Source organism: Gouania willdenowi, chromosome 7, assembly GCF_900634775.1.
Source record: "Gouania willdenowi chromosome 7, fGouWil2.1, whole genome shotgun sequence".
NCBI lineage: Eukaryota > Metazoa > Chordata > Actinopteri > Blenniiformes > Gobiesocidae > Gouania > Gouania willdenowi.
The window spans coordinates 7,122,228-7,140,500 of record NC_041050.1 but is presented as its reverse complement, the minus strand read 5'-3'; the positions used below and the strand labels follow the sequence as shown (position 1 = coordinate 7,140,500).

The window sequence follows — 18,273 nt, the reverse complement described above, 5'->3', positions numbered from 1 at the left end:
CCAAGGACGACGACCGCATTCCCCGGCCACCCAGGGCACCAAGGGGATGCTGCCCCCGGAGCACAGGCCGAGCCCCCAATAGCGTTCCAAAATCACTCCTCAACGATGTCTCCAGCACGATGAGCCTTAGTTATTGTCAAAATTAGGTCCTGTCAGGGGCCCCAGCCAGACCATTATATTGGTATGCAGGGTGTGCAGCACCGAGGCGGCTGAGCCACAGACCCCAGCCCCACAGGGCAGCGCCTATGCAAGGGCACGGCCCACGCCGCCCGCCCCAAAAGACCCCCAAAACTGGCCCAGCCAGCAAGCCAAGCCCGCCGGACACCGAGGGCACCCCCCGGCACTGGGAACCCCTGAGCCTGCGAACCGGCCACCATCCAACAGGGCCGCACAGCCTCAGATAGCGTAAGGGCAGCAGCCCAGGCCCTGCCGCCCGCCGGACAGCACGAGCCACAGTGTTTAATTAAAGTCCCAAAGACCCATTTCTTGTGCATGAGCTGTGATGCCATTTTATGGGTTAAATTTGCACTGAAGAGCTAAAATCTGCAATTTTGAACACTATGATGGTGAAGGCATGTCTTCACTTTTTTTTTTTACTGATGATTGTTGCTTTTAAGAGATGTGCACACAAGGATGATGAAGATGACACAGGCCAGGGGTTGTAACAAGGTTAACCCAACATGCTTTAACAACATAACAGTAGCAGAAATGGACCTGCTACCCCTCTACCCTGACCCTGCTACTGCTGCAAGATTTTCACACTCAACACTTCATCAGCAGCAGCATCAGAATAGACTGGTTTGCAGGTTTAGTGTGAAAGGGCATTAAGGTGGGGGACATTATTACAGGGTGCCACAGAGGGTGCTAATGTGTTTTTTTCCCCCCAACACAGCAAATATACGTAAATCATATCCAACATTAATTCACACAACAGATGTGCTAATTGGCCCAAACACATTGGAGATCATAGTTATATAATGTCCAGGAGAAATATTTTTTAGCTTTTTTTTACATGATTCTATCAATGCTTTAAATGATATGATGTACAAATAAAAATGTGTTTACCATTACTGTCGGTTTAGTGTACTGTGACTGACTTTAACATAATCTTTTCTTTTTTTTGTCTTTCTGTAGCTTGCCTTTCGTTTCAACACACTAGGGTATCAAGCTCACTTCAATTCAAGAGATATTTACAAACCCACTTTGATCTCAGGTGGGCCGAAGCAGGAAAATACTGATTTCTTTGAGGAAAAAGGGCATTTACATGATAATTGGGCCCTTTGTAATTCACTTAGAACATGCTTACACATGGAGCAATATACTTAGTGTGTAGTATTTTACTTTGAGAATTGGTGAATTTGCATTATTAGTAAAAATTGCAAATTTTTGGAATTTCTGTGTAATTTTGTTAGAAACTGCACTGGTAGAATATTTTTCTAAAAAAAAAAAAAAACTTATATATAATATATATATATATATATATATATATATATATATATATATATATATTTAAAATTATAAAATACTGAAATTATTCAACAATGAGATTGCAAGATTCCACACATAGGCTATCTGGTAAATAAATGCACTGACTGACTTAATGAAAACATGCAAAAATTATAGAAAAAAAAAACACAAAATGACAACACAAAATACACAAAAGTCAACTAAAACATTAAAGATTATGACCAAAAATACACAAGATGACAAGAGAAATATCGGAAAAATACACAAAAATTACACAGAATGATTCCCAAAACACACAAAATGACTTTAAAACTCACAAAAAGAGAATTAATATACAAAAATACAAACAGTGACCCCCAAAAAACACAAAACAACAACAAAAACACACAAAAGCCCTTTTTCCTGTACTCTTGCACAGATGGTCATTGTCTTAAATGCTGATAATGTGGCTTTTGGATCAGATCTGCGCGGGAATTTTCTTTTTCTTCTTCGTTGTTTTTTTTTTTTTGTTTTGTTTTTTTGATACACCTGGAAAGTCACCGCGCGCGTTCTCGTTTGTGACGTCATCTACTGTAATGGAGGCTCATCGTCTTCAGGATTTCACTGAAATCGACAAACTTCGTCTTCAACTGTTGAATAACTCCAAGGATGCGACGAGTTTTCATCACCTCGAAGCGGAAGTCTGTCCGTAAGTTTTAATTCACCGACACTATGTTATATAATGTCAGGTGTTATTTTTTAAAACCGTCAATTTACTCCGTTTATGTGTAACGTCAACTCAATGCACAGCTGTTTATAGTTGTCTAATTTTAATAGCTTTTAACAGAGCTTAGCAGGTTAATAGTTTTGTTTTATGTAATTAATATGTATTGTATCAAGCCCAACGATATATCGTTTACTCCACATGTCAAATCATGCTTTTGTACCTTGTGTCCTGCTAAAATTGTACAACGGCTCCCTCATTAGTAATCTTACATTTAATAGTCGAAGATCCAAGTTTTTTTTTTTTTTTTTTTAAGGCATACTAGTCGTGTATTTTAATTGTCATTTTATGTATCGTTTTGTATATTTTATTATTTCATTTTATGTGGATTTGTTTGCTATTTTGTGATTTTCTTTATTTCTGTTTTGTGGGTTTTTGGAGTAATTTTGTGTATTTTTATTGTAATTTTTTTGTATTTCTATTGTAATTTTGCATATATTTCTCTCATTTTGTGTGTGTTTGTTGTTGTTTTGTGTTTCTTTGGAATCATTTGCTGTTTTAGGAGTAATTTTGTGTATTATTGTTGTCATAGTGTGTTTTTTTGAGTTATTTTTGTGTATTGTATTTGGTATGTATATACGTTTCTATCATTTTCACTATTTTTGTTGTCATTTTGGGCGTTTTTGCTGTTTCTTTGTGTAATTTTGTGTTTTGGAGTTTTTTGCAGTCACCTTGGGGGGCCGCACAAAATGTTTTACTTTTGTGATTTTGTACGTTTTATATCAGACCATGTACCGTACCTAATGGATATTTATAATTTTAAATTGATTTAAATAATGAATATAACAGTTGTCAAACCTGAAATTTGTTACCATTAAGACCAATAATCCAAGGTATTAAAACACAAAAAGCATTATTCTTTACAAACTTGACAATTATCAGTTTCTTTTCCCTCGACAGTGCATGTGTTATTTGTCAGATTTCTTTTCCCCTTCTGATCGTCCTATTTAGCTACAATTAAAACACTATGATAGTCTTTGTTGTATTTTTTTAGATCTAGCAGGGATATTCTGAACCGTATTGAAGACATTATTCTGGGAATAGTGACCAGTCTGTCCCAGGATGAGGCCCCTGTCCTGAAGCTGCCCAACAGATCGTCCTGGGCCAACATCAGGTAATCCTAACGCATGCTTTAACATGAAAAGATTATCCACTCAACCTGAACACTACCGCAGTCTTTTGTACACAAACTGTGTGGGATCCCTGTTCTTGACCTTTTCAGATTAACATAGTCAGGTACTCCATGTTGGTTAAAGAAAAAAATAAACATTTACCGCCACAGATTTTTGCAGGTTTGGCCACACATGAAGTAGGGCTGGGTGATTTTGCCTAAAAAAAAAAAACCTCTCAGATTTTTTAAAGAAAAATTGGAGTTTTGAGTCGCGATTTTGTGATTAAGAAATCAGATAACTACATATTTTATAACATTACAATTAAAAAAATAATAAACTTTTCCCTTAGAATCTCAGTGCAAATAAAAAATTAAACATGCCTGTGGCACACATATAGCCTACTCAAAGGGTAAACAAATGTAAACAAAGAGGGGGCTGGCTCACATCGCGCTACGGTAACCCATGAGGACGGAACACGAAAAAATCTGAAAAAAACTGTGGTGGGAAAAATAAAAAATAAACAAAATAAACTCGGATTTGCAAAATAAAAATCGTTTTATTTTATTTTTAACAAATTTGATAAATCGATTTTTTTTGCCCAGTTTAACATAAAGGTTAGAGAGTTGTTTAATTACCATTTTGAGGAAATGAACCCTTTAGCTGTTTTTGATTGGTATAAAAGTACTCTGTACAGTTTACCAGGTTGTAGCAAAAACAAAAATCAATAAAAACAACTTTTAACTGTTGGATCAGAGACGGAAGCTGAATAAGTTCCTGCTGCTTGAGAATAAGATCACTGAAGGATAAGAAACTGAGAGACACAAAGTGATTCGTGCAGGATTTAATGTGTTTAGGATGTTCAGAAGGTTTACTCAGTACAGAGAAGAATGTCCTGTCTTGTTTGGATTAAACTAAATGCATGTCTTTTATAAAGTGGGATGAATCAGGACAGAGGGTATAAAGGGGATTTCATCTAGGCTCGCCTCATGGTGCAGCGATGTTTAATAGAAGAAAACAAAGTCAGTTTGGATTAGTGCTGTGTGATATGGAAATATTTTTATTTCACAATATAGGTAGATTTTAGGGTTGGGTATCGCCAGGTACCTCGCGATACAAAATATCACGATATTTTTGCCCGTGATACGGCGATAATCGATATATTGCGGGAAATTTCATCCGCGATACATCACGGTATCTGTGTCACTTAAGAAATTCATAATTTATCTATTGCACTGAATCCATGTCACAGGAATTATGAATAACAGCCAAGTAAAACACAGTGTATACTGCACAGTGGCTCTTCTTAACACACACTGACCACAACTAGTCACATATCCATATTTAAGTCTTTAAGGGAAGACTGATACAAAATAATGCTTCACCAAAATATTGTTCACGATGTTCGTGCAAATGAACTTTAAATCATTAAAAACAAAATGAATGCAGAAAATAGTCATTTCAGTGCTAGTATTATCAACTTCTCTGTAAACATGGACACATACTGTATCAGTGCTGCTTAACAAGCAGAATTAACTTGTTTTGAAAAAACTAGAAAATTTCACTGCATATGAAAAATAAACATTTCAGTCAGTGCATTAACCTGGCATCGATGGTCTCGTCCATAACGACACGCAATTTTTCCCACGGATCTTCTGTAGCTCTGATGAGATATTAACGCACTCTGAGCAGGTGACGCTGCACAGAGCGCCGCTGCTCTACACTAGAAACGGACAGAGTTTTACAGGCACATTAAAGTTAAGCAGGCACTGGTGGGCTCTGTATTTTGGAGTCCGTGATGATTTGCGTAGTTTTTTTGGCAGTTTGAATGGAGTTTCAGGTGATTTGGGTGCTGTTTAATGCAGCCAAGACGGGAGGAGGAGGGCGGAGCGCTTAATAAGCGCTCCCCAGAAACGTATTTCCCATAAAAAAAAGGTTCCTTTCTTCTCACAGAGACGCATTTCATGTCGGTTCTGTCCATTTGATTCCGTTAACGTGGATTTTATAGGGCCCTATACTTAATTTGTATAATAAGCGGGATGATTTTATTTAAAAAAAAAAAAAAAAAAAAATCAATGTTTGGTGCCAGTGAATCGATAACTTATCGTTAGACGAAACATCATGATATATTGTCGTATCGAGATATTGTCACACTCCTAGTAGATTTATATCCTGATAACGATATATATCCCAATATAGTATTTATTCCTTAAAATGGCATGAAATGAATGGAAAGTTGCTATTCATTATATATTTTGTTATATATAAATATGGTTTCTATAAATAAATTGGTATTTCTTGGTACATTTAGGATTTCAGAACCAATTTCTGCAATTGTTTTGGCCTAAAACGTCTGATTTTGCAGCACCTTTTTCCAAACATTGTTTCGAAAGTTGACTAAGGTTACTTATTTTTTATAATAAGGCTTTATTATTTTCTATAACTTTGCATAGACTGGTCGATTTCCTCCCATAAAACCTGATTGCTTTTCAATTACTTCATATCAATACAGCTTTTCTCCACTAACATTGCTGTAAACTATAGCTCTGGGTGACGTAAACATGCTACTGCAAAGTAGCAGCGTTGCTGTGATTAGATTAGCCTGCTTCATGATATTTTAGCAACAAAGTGGGATCAAGACCACACACATTAAATTAGCGATATAAACGTTAGAGGGTTATATCGTACTGTAGAAGTTTTTATATCGTACAGCATTAGTTTGCAGTATATTTTGAATTTGCCTGAATACTTCCTTCCCACTTTAGTTTTGACAGCACCGTTGGACTTCAGATGAATTCAGGACATTCTGTCACCGCTCTGAGAAGCGATAGTCCCTCGTCTGTCAACAAGTTTGGTGAGAAGATCCACACTCGACTATTTTTGTGTCTTAAACTGTTTGTTTACGAGTAATTCAAAAGGTTTTCACACATCCGTTGTCTTGAATGCAAAGAAAATATAACTATCTTGCTTCTGTAGAATATTGTTGAAAGAGAAGTTATTATTTGCTTATTTTAAGTATTTATCTTTAAATATCCAAACACAATCTAAGACAGGTGTTGAACTCATTCCCCGGGGCCAAATCCGGCCCTTAGGGAGCATTCAATTCGGCCGAAAGTAAAAATCTTTCTTTGAGGAAAAAGTGCATTTACAAGAATATTGGGCCCTAGTTTGCTCTTCACTGTGTAAAAAATGTTTTGTGTCTAGTATTTGACTTGGAGAATTGTTGAATTTGCATTATTATTACTAAAAAATACAGAAATTCTTCAATAATGAGCATAGAAAGATTGCAAGCTACCACATGTCTGGTAAATATTTTGTAGTTCCCAAAGGTAACGTTTATTTTTGACTCATTGAAAACATGCAAAATTATAGAAAGATTTTTAAAAATGACAACTAAAATATACAAGATTACTCCAAAACACACACAAGATGTGTACAAAATTAACATAAAAATGCTCCAAAATACACAAAATGAGAACAAATATACAATGAATAACAATAAATTATGCAAAACAGCAAAGGAAGTACACAAAATGTTTTCCAAAACACACAAAATGACTTCAAAAACTCACAAAGCACACACACAATGTGAATTCATTTACAAAACAACAAAAAAATACATACAGTGACCCCCAAAAAACACACAACAAAAACACACAACATGCTTGTTTATGATTGCAGTCATTTTTAATGTTAAACAGTTGAAAAAATTAAAAAGTCTTACAAAATTCTTCAATTTTCCTCAAATTATGACATTTTTCCTTTAAATAGGAAATGTCAACTAAATTTTTTGTTGGGACTGATACAGTAGTTATTACTTATTGCTTGGTTATGGTCGGTTTCTAACATATTTTGTATTTTATGTCTACGTAGAAGTGCAAACTAGGGAATAATAATGTTAAAATTGCTAATTTTCTCACATAACATGTGATCCACTTGAGATCGAAATGCTACGTTTTTGGCCCCTGAACTAAAATGAGTTTGATACCAAAATATTTGATGCCATAACTTTTAAAATAATGTTCTTTGTCTCTCTAAAGCACAAGTTCTGAAAATCCTCTCTGTTATCTACCGACTTGTGCAGAGCAACACATACGCTACGAAAAGGTTGTTTTTATGACTTTATGCAGAACAAACTATTATTGAAAATTTTATTATTAAATGTAATTGAACATTTGTGTGGTTTTTTTTTGTGTTGTACATCCTGGCATATTTTAGAGACATCTATTACAACAACACGCAGCTGTTTGGCTCACAGGCAACAGTGGATAGTATAGTGGATGACATCTCCTGCATGCTGAGAGCTCCTCGTCGATCACTACATGTAGTAAGTGTGCACTGTTTAATAGAAAAACGAGACAAATGTTCAAAGTTTATTTCTCACAGATGAAAATAATTATTCTGTTTGGATTAACATGTCAGGAAACACACGCAGTGACGTTTTTAAACCAAACAAAGTTGTTTTGAAGCTGATTTTTAAATGTGTGCGGTGCTCTACCCTTGTGTCACGAGCTCGCTACATCCAAGGGATTAATCTCTGGCGACCTGTGCTATATGGAGGAGGATGGTATGAGGATCGACTGTCGTTCCAGCTCTGCTGTAAGTTCTGATGCCAAGATCCCAGTCAGCTGGAGGAGGATTTATGTAACAGCGCTGCTAAACATTAGACAAACTACAGCTGGGTTCAGGATTTTCAGTTTATGGCTTTTGGAGAACTTCCTGAACACGGGAACTGCAAGTGTGCGCTAGAACAGCTTTCCATGTGGGTTTTTTTTTTTTTTTTTAGTTACAAGCATAGTCATAATTCACACATTAGCAGGATTCAGAGGTGTAAAGCAGTGTTTCTCAAATGGGGGTACGCAATGGCACGACAGGGGGTACTTGAGAGAGAGAACGGTACATTAACAAATGAAACCATTAAAAATATGTTGTTTTTTAATGTTTATTTTAGTTCATAACAACAACAAAAACACAAAATAAGAGAAAAATATACTGAATAATAAAAGAGAACAAACAACAAAATACACAAACAAAAAAAACACACACACACACTATGAGAGAAAAATTCTTACTATTATCAGCAACACACAAAATGTCAAAAAATTAGAAAAAAATACACAAGATCACAACAAAATACACAAAAATAACAGAGAAACCACCAAAGACACCAAAAATACACACACTGAGATAATAATTTAGATAATACCAACAACACACAAAAACAACAAGAAAAACACACAAAATAAAAGAAAAATATACTGAAAGAACAGACAAACAACAAGAAAATATCCAAAATGATACTAAAAACACATCAAATAATGATAGAAATTATCTTGATTAGAACATTAACTGAAAATACAAGGGTCAGTGTTGGTCCAACATCAGGAAGGAGATGAAATAAATCTAATCAGGAGGAACTAAATATTGTTTTATTCACTTTACTCTAAAATTGTTTTTTCACAGAATTCTGAGCAAAATGTTCTAGTCAGACAAAGAAGGGTACTTGGATTCAAAAGTTAGAGAGAGGGGGTACTTGAGCCAAAAAAGTTTGAGAACTACTGGTGTAAAGAGTACTGATATATCCTACTCCAGTAGAAGTACTGTTACTTGATTGAAATTGTACTCAACTACAAGTACAAGTAAGTTATACATAAAATACTCAAGTACAAGTAAAAAGCAACTCAACGAAACAGTACTCAAAGTAAAAATTACTAGTTACTTTCACCCCCATGTTTATTTTTGGTAATAATTCTTGCTACAGTTCCCTTGCATACAGTAAACATCTCATGTATAAACTTAAAAAGGAAGTGTGATGAAATCTTGCACAATTGGAACTTAATTTATTTTCCACAAAGTCATCTGTACAAAATAAAAGGTTTGTCAAAAATTTACAATTCTTTAAAGAAATAAAATAAAACACCACCAATGAATTCAATTCAACTTGCGGAAACATGTCATGCCAACATTTTTGAGATTTTCACAGACCCTCCATTGTGCTACTGACAAAACGTCCAGTTATTTTCAAAACAAGAGCCCTGTTTTAAAAAGTGTTAAAAACTAATGGAAGACAACAAGATATGCTTTTAATTTGAAAAGAAAGGGGATGTTTGACTTTTAGCTTGAAGCCGGTCCCAGGATGTTTTTACGTTCCGCTGAATCCGCTCGCAATGCATCATGGGGCGGTAGAGTATGATTAGTGTGCCCACTGTGCACACTTAAAAAATGTCCAGATATAGTATACATCAGTGTATTTCTTGCACACTCAATCTTTGAATACTATCTAATGTGAACACACTACATACTTATTTTGACGTCAGACTAAAGCTGTGTTCAAAATTGCATACTAATGTACTTTTCACAACACACTCAATGAGTATATACTGTCTAGTATATACTATTAGTATGGTTTGGATGATGACCGTCCCCACTAAAGTATACTTCCAAGTTTCCCCAAGATGCATTTCGAACCTACAACAAGTAAAAGTTATTAGTTACTTTCACCCCCGTGTTTATTTTTGGTAATAAGTTTTGCCACGGTTCACTTGCATACAGTAAACATCTCATGTATAAACTTAAAAAGGAAGAGACATATCTTGCACAGTTAGAACTCAATTTATTTTCCACAAAGGCATCTGTATAAAATAAAAGGTTTGTCAAAATGTACAATTTATTTTTTATTTTTTTTAAATAACACCAATTAATTCGGTTTAAAAAAATAAAAATATCAGGCTCTAAGTATAGCTAAATGTATGAATAAATAAGACAAAAAATAATAATTTACTCAGAAATGGTTGTGTGTAGAAATGTAACGAATTACTTTACTTCTCTTAAAATGCACTTCAGTGCAAGTATCCATAAAAACTACTCAGTTACATTAACGTGAGTACTTGTAATCCATTACTTTCACCTCTGGCAGCATTGGGCTGCATTCAAAGATAAAGTCTTTGAATGCACTAAGATTTGCTGTTTGTTACAGTGACCCTGAGCCACATATTGAAGAAACTGTAATCATAAATGTATTAAATCCACATGTTTGTATTGTCTCTTATTTTAGAAATGTGAATCAAAGATTGGAGTTAAATATAAAACAGAGAGTGACTCATTTAACTGCAAAAAACAATTATCAAAGCTTTGTCCCCTTGAAGCTTTCTGCTATGATTCCCTGTGCCTCTGTTTATTGTTAGACTTTGAAATAGGACATTGCAAAAAGAATATTAGAAAATAATAAGAAGCAGACCAGCCATGGTTTCCTTGTTTAGTCCCACCACAAAGCGTACGTCCTTGTCAGAAGCCATCCTTCAGGGGACAGATGAAGCCAAGTTTAGAAAAAAAATGGGAGCAGCTGCAGTTTCCTAACCTCAGTCTGCAAATAAAGCACAATGCCAAATAATCTGCCTCAAATATACACCCATCTAAAGATCTGAATATATTATATGCTAACTCATCAAATGATAGTAAAGAGTGAGGCTGTGTTGGAAATGTCACACTCTGTACTATACACTACAAACTCAATGAGTATATACTGTCTACTATATACTAAACACTGAAGTATACAAGAGACAACAACCGGAAGCACACTGAGGATAAATAATTCAGTTCATTCGCCATCATTAAAAAGTTCTTAAAGCATTTTAGGAACAGGAGTGTCAAACTAATTTTAATTCATCACATTAATGTGCCCTGGTTTGCATTTCCACATATAAATGATAAAGTATGTGAGCATATCAGTCCCTGCAGGATGTTCACTTAAATTTCCCTGATTTGGGGAAATTTTGTAGAATAATTTAAAGAACAGTTGCCAGATTTTGCAAAAACTTAGAGTTCCTACAACAATTTGAGATTAAAAGTGACCCCAGCGAATATTGTTGAATTTAATACAATTTTTGTATTTGGAGGGGCTGAGATATCTACAACTGATTTAGCTGGTGTTTTACAAAATGTTTAATGTTTTTTCTGTCATTCTTACCTTCTCGAGCAGACCAAATTTAATGCTCTAAAGGGCCGGATTTGGCCCCTGGGCCTTGAGTTGGACACGTGAAGTAGAATATCAAGATATGGTCATGTGATCCATAAACCTCGTGGAGACACATTTCATGCTGACATTTCAGAGATTTTCGGTCCTACTGACTAAACTTCCTGTTAACTTCAAAACAAGAGCCCTATTTACAAAAGCATTGAAAAAAACTCATGGAGGACAAGAAGAAATGCTTTTGTTTTGAAAAGAGAATGTTTGATTTTTAGCTTGACGTCCCAGGACGATTTTACATTCTGCTCACAATGCATCATGGGGCGGTTGAGTATGAATAGTGTGCCCACCATGCAAACCTAAAAAATTACCCAATATAGTAAAAACAGGCATATCTCGCACACTCAATCTTTTCATACGATCTTATGCAGTGGTTACCAACCTTTTTTGGATCGTGACCCCATTTTGATAAAGGATTTATGACGACTCAGACATTTTTTTTCTAGAATTAGCTTTTGATCATATTTGTGATACTGTATTATAAATACAAAGTAGCCAGGATTAGTGACAAATTGTGCCAGCTCAGATATTTTTCTTTTAGTTTAACTAGATTTATATTGGACTTGATTTACTTTTGAACTTGTAAAAACAAAAACTATACATATAAAATAAAAGGAGTCTCACAAAACAAGTTAATTTGCAAAACAAGTGAAATACACAAAGTAAGAGGAGTTCAATTAAACATTTACACGTATAAATAAGGAGTAGAAATAAGTCTGACTTATTTAATGCTCAAAGTGAAAGTATAGAATACCGTTGTTAAGATTGTGTTTTGTTTAAATAAAAAATACAAAAATGTGTTTTTGTTTTTTAGACACTTTATCCAACCCCATTTAAACTCTAGCTGACCCCACATGGGGTCCCAACCCCAAGGTTGAAAAACACTAATCTAATGTGAATGCACTACATACTCATTTAGACGTCAGACTTAGTATGAGTAGTACTTTAGTATGACATTTCTAACACAGCCTGACTTCCCAAAACTGACTCATTTCTATTTTCTTATTCTCAGGCTGTTCCAGTTTCATCAAACATTGCTGGAATAAGGAGTATCTTTTACATCTGGATTGTTAGACACATGTTGTGCATTTCTCTGTGTGTTGTCGTCCCCCTGACTGCATTCAGATATTGTATCATCTGCAAAGTTTATTATAATAGTTGAGAAAGATGCAACGTTCCAAAGGCTGATGGACGACGACTTCTGCACTAAACTCCCTCCCTGCGTCATAATCACAGTCTGTGTTGTTGTTGTTTTTTTACAGCAACATTCATAGAAGTCAGTTTGAGCAGGGTTTACATTTCTTCTTCTATGGTGCAGGGTAAAGGTGTGCCCGACATGAACAGCAGGTTGATGGTGAGAAAACTGTGGGACACGCTGCACGTGCCCATCTTTGCCCTGGTGGATTCAGACCCTCACGGTTTGTACAGATGCTTCGAAACACACTTTATATATTTCCACACACGCATCAACAACAACATTCTGCTCTCTTTTCATGTCCGTGCACACACACACACACACACACACACACACACACACACACACACACACACACACACACACACACACACACACACACACACACACACACACACACACACACACACACACACACACACACACACACACACACACAGCTGTGTTGCATATTCCACTAAAGCCAGCAAATGTTACTAAGCACCTGTCCAATAGGTCACAGTGCTAGATGAGATGTCTCATTTTTCATCAACTTCCATAACTCTCAGCTCATTTGTCACTTCATGACGAGATGTAGATGTAATGTTTTTACTCTGTTACACATCTGAAAGGATGAACGAATGTGCTGGAATGCTCCTGATTGCAGTATTTTTTTATATTTTTCCAGGCATTGAGATCATGTGTATCTACAAGTATGGATCAATGGTGAGTCCCGCCGTGCTCTTCATCATGCAGGACTGCCTGTTTAGTGTCTCTCTGTAACCAATGTATGATTATAAGCTCTGTGTAAGTGGAGGGGGAAAGAAAAAAGGCGCAGATATTCAAACTGACATGCCATGCAAGGGAATATGTTATGTGGTTTTGTGGCATCTTATATTTTGTTCTCTACAAACGTCCTTATGTTCACCGACTTCCTGATGTTCAGAGACCACAATATGACGAGTGTGTGTGTGTGTGTGTGTGTTTCCACAGGCGATGTCCTTTGAGGCCCACAGTCTGACCGTCCCCAGTGTTATGTGGCTAGGCCTCCTCCCCTCCGACCTGCAGAGGTTTGGCTTTCGCTGCGTCCACTTCCTCCTGCTGTCTCTAATTGGGTTTATATTCTGGGCACATTTAAATGTTTTGGGGGGTTTTTTGGGTTGCTGTTGCTCTACTGTTTTCCTTTTCTTTCTTTTCTGATTTTCAGAGCTACTGCTGTAAACCGATAAAAGTTTCACTGAATGCTGCTGCAGACAATTTGAATTTTTATCAGATAAAGATATACTGTAGGCCATCAATAAACAATAAATCAAAGATCATTTGGTCGAAAAAAAGAAGTGAAAGGTAGAAATTGCCGCTCAAAGGTTTTTGGAAAACTTTAGTGCATTGCATTGTGGGATGTGGAGTCCCCTAGTACAGTGGTTCTCAGACTTATTTCTGAATCCAAGAACCCTCTTTGTCGAACTACACTATTTTTCTTATTAAACTATTTAAAAACGACGATAGAGCATAATGATGGCATGAACTAGTGATAACTAACTACAACATTTTGAAGAATCTAATTTTGGAAACAAGTGGAAAGAAACAGCATTTAGTGCATTTAGTGCATCAAGAATTGTTGGCGACCCCAAAGACACTTTTTTCTAGAATCTGATTTTGATCATGTTTGAGCTCAGATATTTTTGCACTGTATTTTAGTTTAACTAGATTTATATTTTACAAAGTAAAAGTGTAGCAATACTGTTTAAAATTGTGTGATTTCATTAAAAAAATGATAATAATAATTACAAAAAGTTAAAAAAAAAAATAGATGAAATGCCTGAAATTTCAGGCAGCCTCACATGATCTGTCAAACTCATTTTCATTCAAGGGCCGAATACGGACCAGTTCAATCACAAGTGGGCTGCAGGTTTTTGGTGGGAAAATGAACAATTTCAACATTAATGTGCCCAAGTTTGCACTTCCAGTTATAAATTAGACAAAGTATGGAAGGCATCAACAATATCATTAACAATAACAATAAGTGACAGATACTGTACTTAAAGGTCCCATATTATGCTATTTTTCACCCATCTCCATTTGTTCCAAGAACCCCAACAACATAGTATTTGAGGTTTGTTTTCCTAAGGTCGCCGGTTTTGTGGAGTTTTAGCCCTCTGAAAAGTCACTTTCTGACCAATTCTAAAACCGGGCTGTTTGAGTGGGCGTGTCCATAGACGCGGACTCCACACAACAGTTGATCACTAGCGATTTTTTTTGCTATCCATACACTCTTGTTATTGTTTTCAGCCAAAAAACTGCACATTACAGTAAAACACATGGTTATTTAAGCGGCTATTGTGATTGTGAGTCAGAAATACACTGTTTCATGAAGTGTATGTGTGTGTGCGCCGCGCGCCAGCAGTATATGTCTGTAGAACGAGATCAGCAGCAGCAAAAGCAGAGGAGTTCAAACACTTCAAACACTTACCGAAGCTGCTAAGTTGCTTTCTAGTGATTACAGGAATAGTCCATTCAAGGTGATAGTCCACTGTTTTGTCCAACTGCTGCGTCGCATTGTGTCACAAAGACTCCTATCACTGCTCAGAGGAAGTCGGCCTATGAAAATGACTCTTTTGGTTACGTAATGACAGGAGCTGAATCTGAACAGCCTGTAGGAGCGCTGTTTTACCAGTGGGTGGTGCTGCAGAGACCATGCAGGAAATGCTTGTTTTCCTCATTCTGGAAGGCTCTGGGAGAACCAGTTTATAGATGTAGAGACCAGAAAAAACATGTTTTTCATAATATGGGACCTTTAAATGTCCTTTGATTTATTTATTTTTTGACCAATTTTTATTAAATTTGGGAAAATTTTGTGGAGTAATTTAAGAAAAACTGCAAGATTTTTTGTTCTTTCAACAACAGTTTACAACAGAATTATATGGTAATTTACACAATGATTCATTTTTCCTCTGTCATTTTCACTTTCTCCAGCGGGCAGAATGGGAGGCTCTGAAAGGCCGGATTTGGCCCACGTGCCTTGATTTTGACACATGTGCCATAGACGAATGCATAGAAGTATTTTATTTTGATTTCTTGTTTTTTTGCCTGACAAGGAGGACAGTGATTGACTTAACTCCATTTTTCTTGCAGTTTGTTCCCAGCATTCAGCTTGATATCAACTCACTGCGTGAGACATTCAATTTCGGACGGATTCAGATTTTTCTGTGTAAACCCAAAATTAAACATCGGCCATTGTTTTACTACAACTCCCAGTTCATGGAAACACCAGAAATGTGTTGGGAAGTCACTTTAGCAGACTTTTATGGACGCAAAAACAATAAATCATGTTTAAATGTATTCATTTAAAAATTGTACCCGCAAATCTGCAAAAAGAAATTATTAAAAGAGAAAGTAATGCATCTCTTTTTTTTTTTAACGAGGAAATTATTTTTCATTTTTTGATCTGTGAGGCCTACACTATATTTTGTCTTTATTTGATGAAAATGTTTGTCTCTAGCAGCTTTAAATATAACATTATTTTCAACAAATTGTGTGTCTCCATTGTAATCTTTATACATAAAAGCAGATTACAACATGAATGAACTATTTTTCTGGGTAATGTATGATAAAAAAAAGAGTTTCTCTCCTCAGATTGCAGGTTCCCAGTGATGTTCTTATCCCCCTCACCAAAAACGATGAAAAGAAACTAAGCAGCCTCCTCCAAAGACCGTATTTAACTGATCAACCAGACTGGCAGAAAGAGGTGAGTGTAAGGTAAAGGAAAGGAGGTTTGATTGGATGTGTTTGGTTCACACAGGCAAAGCTAATTTATTCATACACAAGGCAATTTAATGTGCTTAACATGATCAAAAGAGTGCAACGCAAAACATTAAACAGTTTAAAAATCAACAATAAAAACCGTGACCAAAAAGACAAAAACAGTAGAGAAAAAAATAGCTTTTAACTTGGATTTAAAAATGTTCTCACTGATGAATTCTGGACCAAACCCACTCAGAAATGAAGATAAAGAATCAGTTTTTGAAACTTTTTTTTGTGCACATTAAAAAAGAAAAACAACAACTGTGTGATTACTACAGCTTTATTGTAGTAATAGCCCTGTGAGATGACCTATTGTCTTAATCAGTGCTATATAAATACAGTCGAATTGAATTAAAACTATATTACTAAGATATATACTATATTTTACTATATGTAGTTTAGACCAGGGTTTATCCCATAAAAATGCTTGTTCAGTTTTAACATTTTTCCAGTGAGAAATGTGAAGAATGTGACTAATTGTTGTGTTTTTCTTTCTTCACAGATGGAAGTGATGCAGAGGACTAAGGTGAAAGCTGAGATCCAGTCTCTAGCAGCCATATCTCCAGACTTTCTCACCAACATTTATCTGCCCAACAAGCTTCGCTACGGAGGCTGGGTTTAAACACTGCTGCCACCTAGTGGAAGACTTTCAGTATATACACCAGTATATGCTGTGATACCGTTACATAATTAGTTCCTCTTTAATCTTCCCTGAGCAGAACACTTAGTTCTGCCTTTCGCATTTTTATTTGTCGATGTAAATTGTTTATATTATCAGAGTTAGTTTTGTTTTCTCGTGTAATTTTAGACATTGAGTAACACTATATACACGTAGATGCACATGTTTTGATGTTAGGAACCTTGTTTAAATTTGTAGTATTGGGGGTTTGTTTCATTTTTTCTGACACGGTTTTTTGTTACTTAATAAACAATATAGAAAAAAAAAAAACACATTCTCTCTTTGTATTCTCTATATTATTACAGGGATACAAGGACTTAATTTTCCTACAGTAAACCAAGCCATTGTTAAAGAAAAAACGTAATAGAAATTAATTGTTTTGCTATTTACACTTAAGAAGTAAATTTTCTACACCAGTGAGTTCTTTGCTTTGTTGCAAAGCAATGTATTTTACTTTTTTTTAATTTAAAAACCATGTACAATCTGTTTTCTATCCCTCCTGTACACCAGCAAAGGAACCGAAAATGAACATTTGAGCTTTGGTTCTAGGTTCGTTTTTGTTGTTTGTTTTTCCACTTTGAATCCAAAGGGTAATCCAAACAATAATGTTCAAGCTAAGGTATATTAAATTCACTCATTGTTAAGTCACCATGTCCAGAGCAGTTTTATTTCAAAGCTGCACCAGAAAAACGGTGTACTGTTGGAAAAATGATTTATAGATTAAATTTAATTTAAACTGATAATCTGTTAAACATTCAATCACTGTATCCAGACTTGTATGAAGTTTAATAATAATACATGTTATTTGTTTGCTCTTTACATGAACATAAATATCACTATGCAATAGGTTAAAAATATTAAACTAATGTCATTCCATTCATTTTTAGATCGTCTTTCTAATTATGATCAAAAACCGTATTTTATTTAAAGAAGGAGAAAGAAAAAAACAACTAACACTACAATTTATTAAAGTATAAAAGACAGAAAACTAATGTCAAAACCCACGTTCCTCAGTCATTTAGAATGTCCTCTTGTAATAATAAAGATTGCTTTTGACATTCAATTCAACTTTATTTGTATAGCGCAAATTACAACAAAGTCATCTCAATGCGTTTATCAAAATATAAAAATCATAATAAAGATCCACATAAACAAGCATATATTCAGTGTGACGTAAGATAGAACTGAATGCATACGAGGTCGATGAAGGTTTTTATTTTAAGCATACTATTCTCTTACCGATATCCATATATG

The 18,273-nt window shown here is 35.4% G+C and overlaps 1 protein-coding gene across 2 annotated transcripts; it reads left to right on the top strand.

The window, feature by feature from the left end:
* Nucleotides 1-2,001: 2,001 nt before the first annotated feature.
* On the top strand, nt 2,002-17,269 carry spo11 (SPO11 initiator of meiotic double stranded breaks). Of its 2 annotated transcripts, XM_028453174.1 has the most exons (13): nt 2,002-2,155; nt 3,225-3,344; nt 6,105-6,193; nt 7,380-7,446; nt 7,558-7,666; nt 7,852-7,938; nt 12,378-12,414; nt 12,491-12,600; nt 12,684-12,783; nt 13,228-13,265; nt 13,533-13,609; nt 16,173-16,284; nt 16,843-17,269. In XM_028453174.1, the coding sequence occupies exons 1-13, from the start codon at nt 2,043-2,045 to the stop codon at nt 16,960-16,962; spliced, it is 1,179 nt and encodes a 392-aa protein (XP_028308975.1). In that variant the 5' UTR covers nt 2,002-2,042; the 3' UTR covers nt 16,963-17,269. The 2 variants fall into 2 exon arrangements, with proteins under 2 accessions (XP_028308975.1, XP_028308976.1); XM_028453175.1 differs by lacking the exons at nt 7,852-7,938; nt 12,378-12,414; nt 12,491-12,600 and having other exon boundaries at nt 16,843-17,268.
* Nucleotides 17,270-18,273: the final 1,004 nt, after the last annotated feature.

Bases quoted from the DNA above. Each gene is read 5' to 3' on its own strand.
- spo11 (XM_028453174.1), top strand. From the start codon at position 2,043: ATGGAGGCTCATCGTCTTCAGGATTTCACTGAAATCGACAAACTTCGT. The intron at 2,156-3,224 runs GTAAGTTTTAAT...GTATTTTTTTAG, and splicing joins CTCGAAGCGGAAGTCTGTCC to ATCTAGCAGGGATATTCTGA. The intron at 13,610-16,172 runs GTTTGGCTTTCG...TTCTCTCCTCAG, and splicing joins CTCCCCTCCGACCTGCAGAG to ATTGCAGGTTCCCAGTGATG.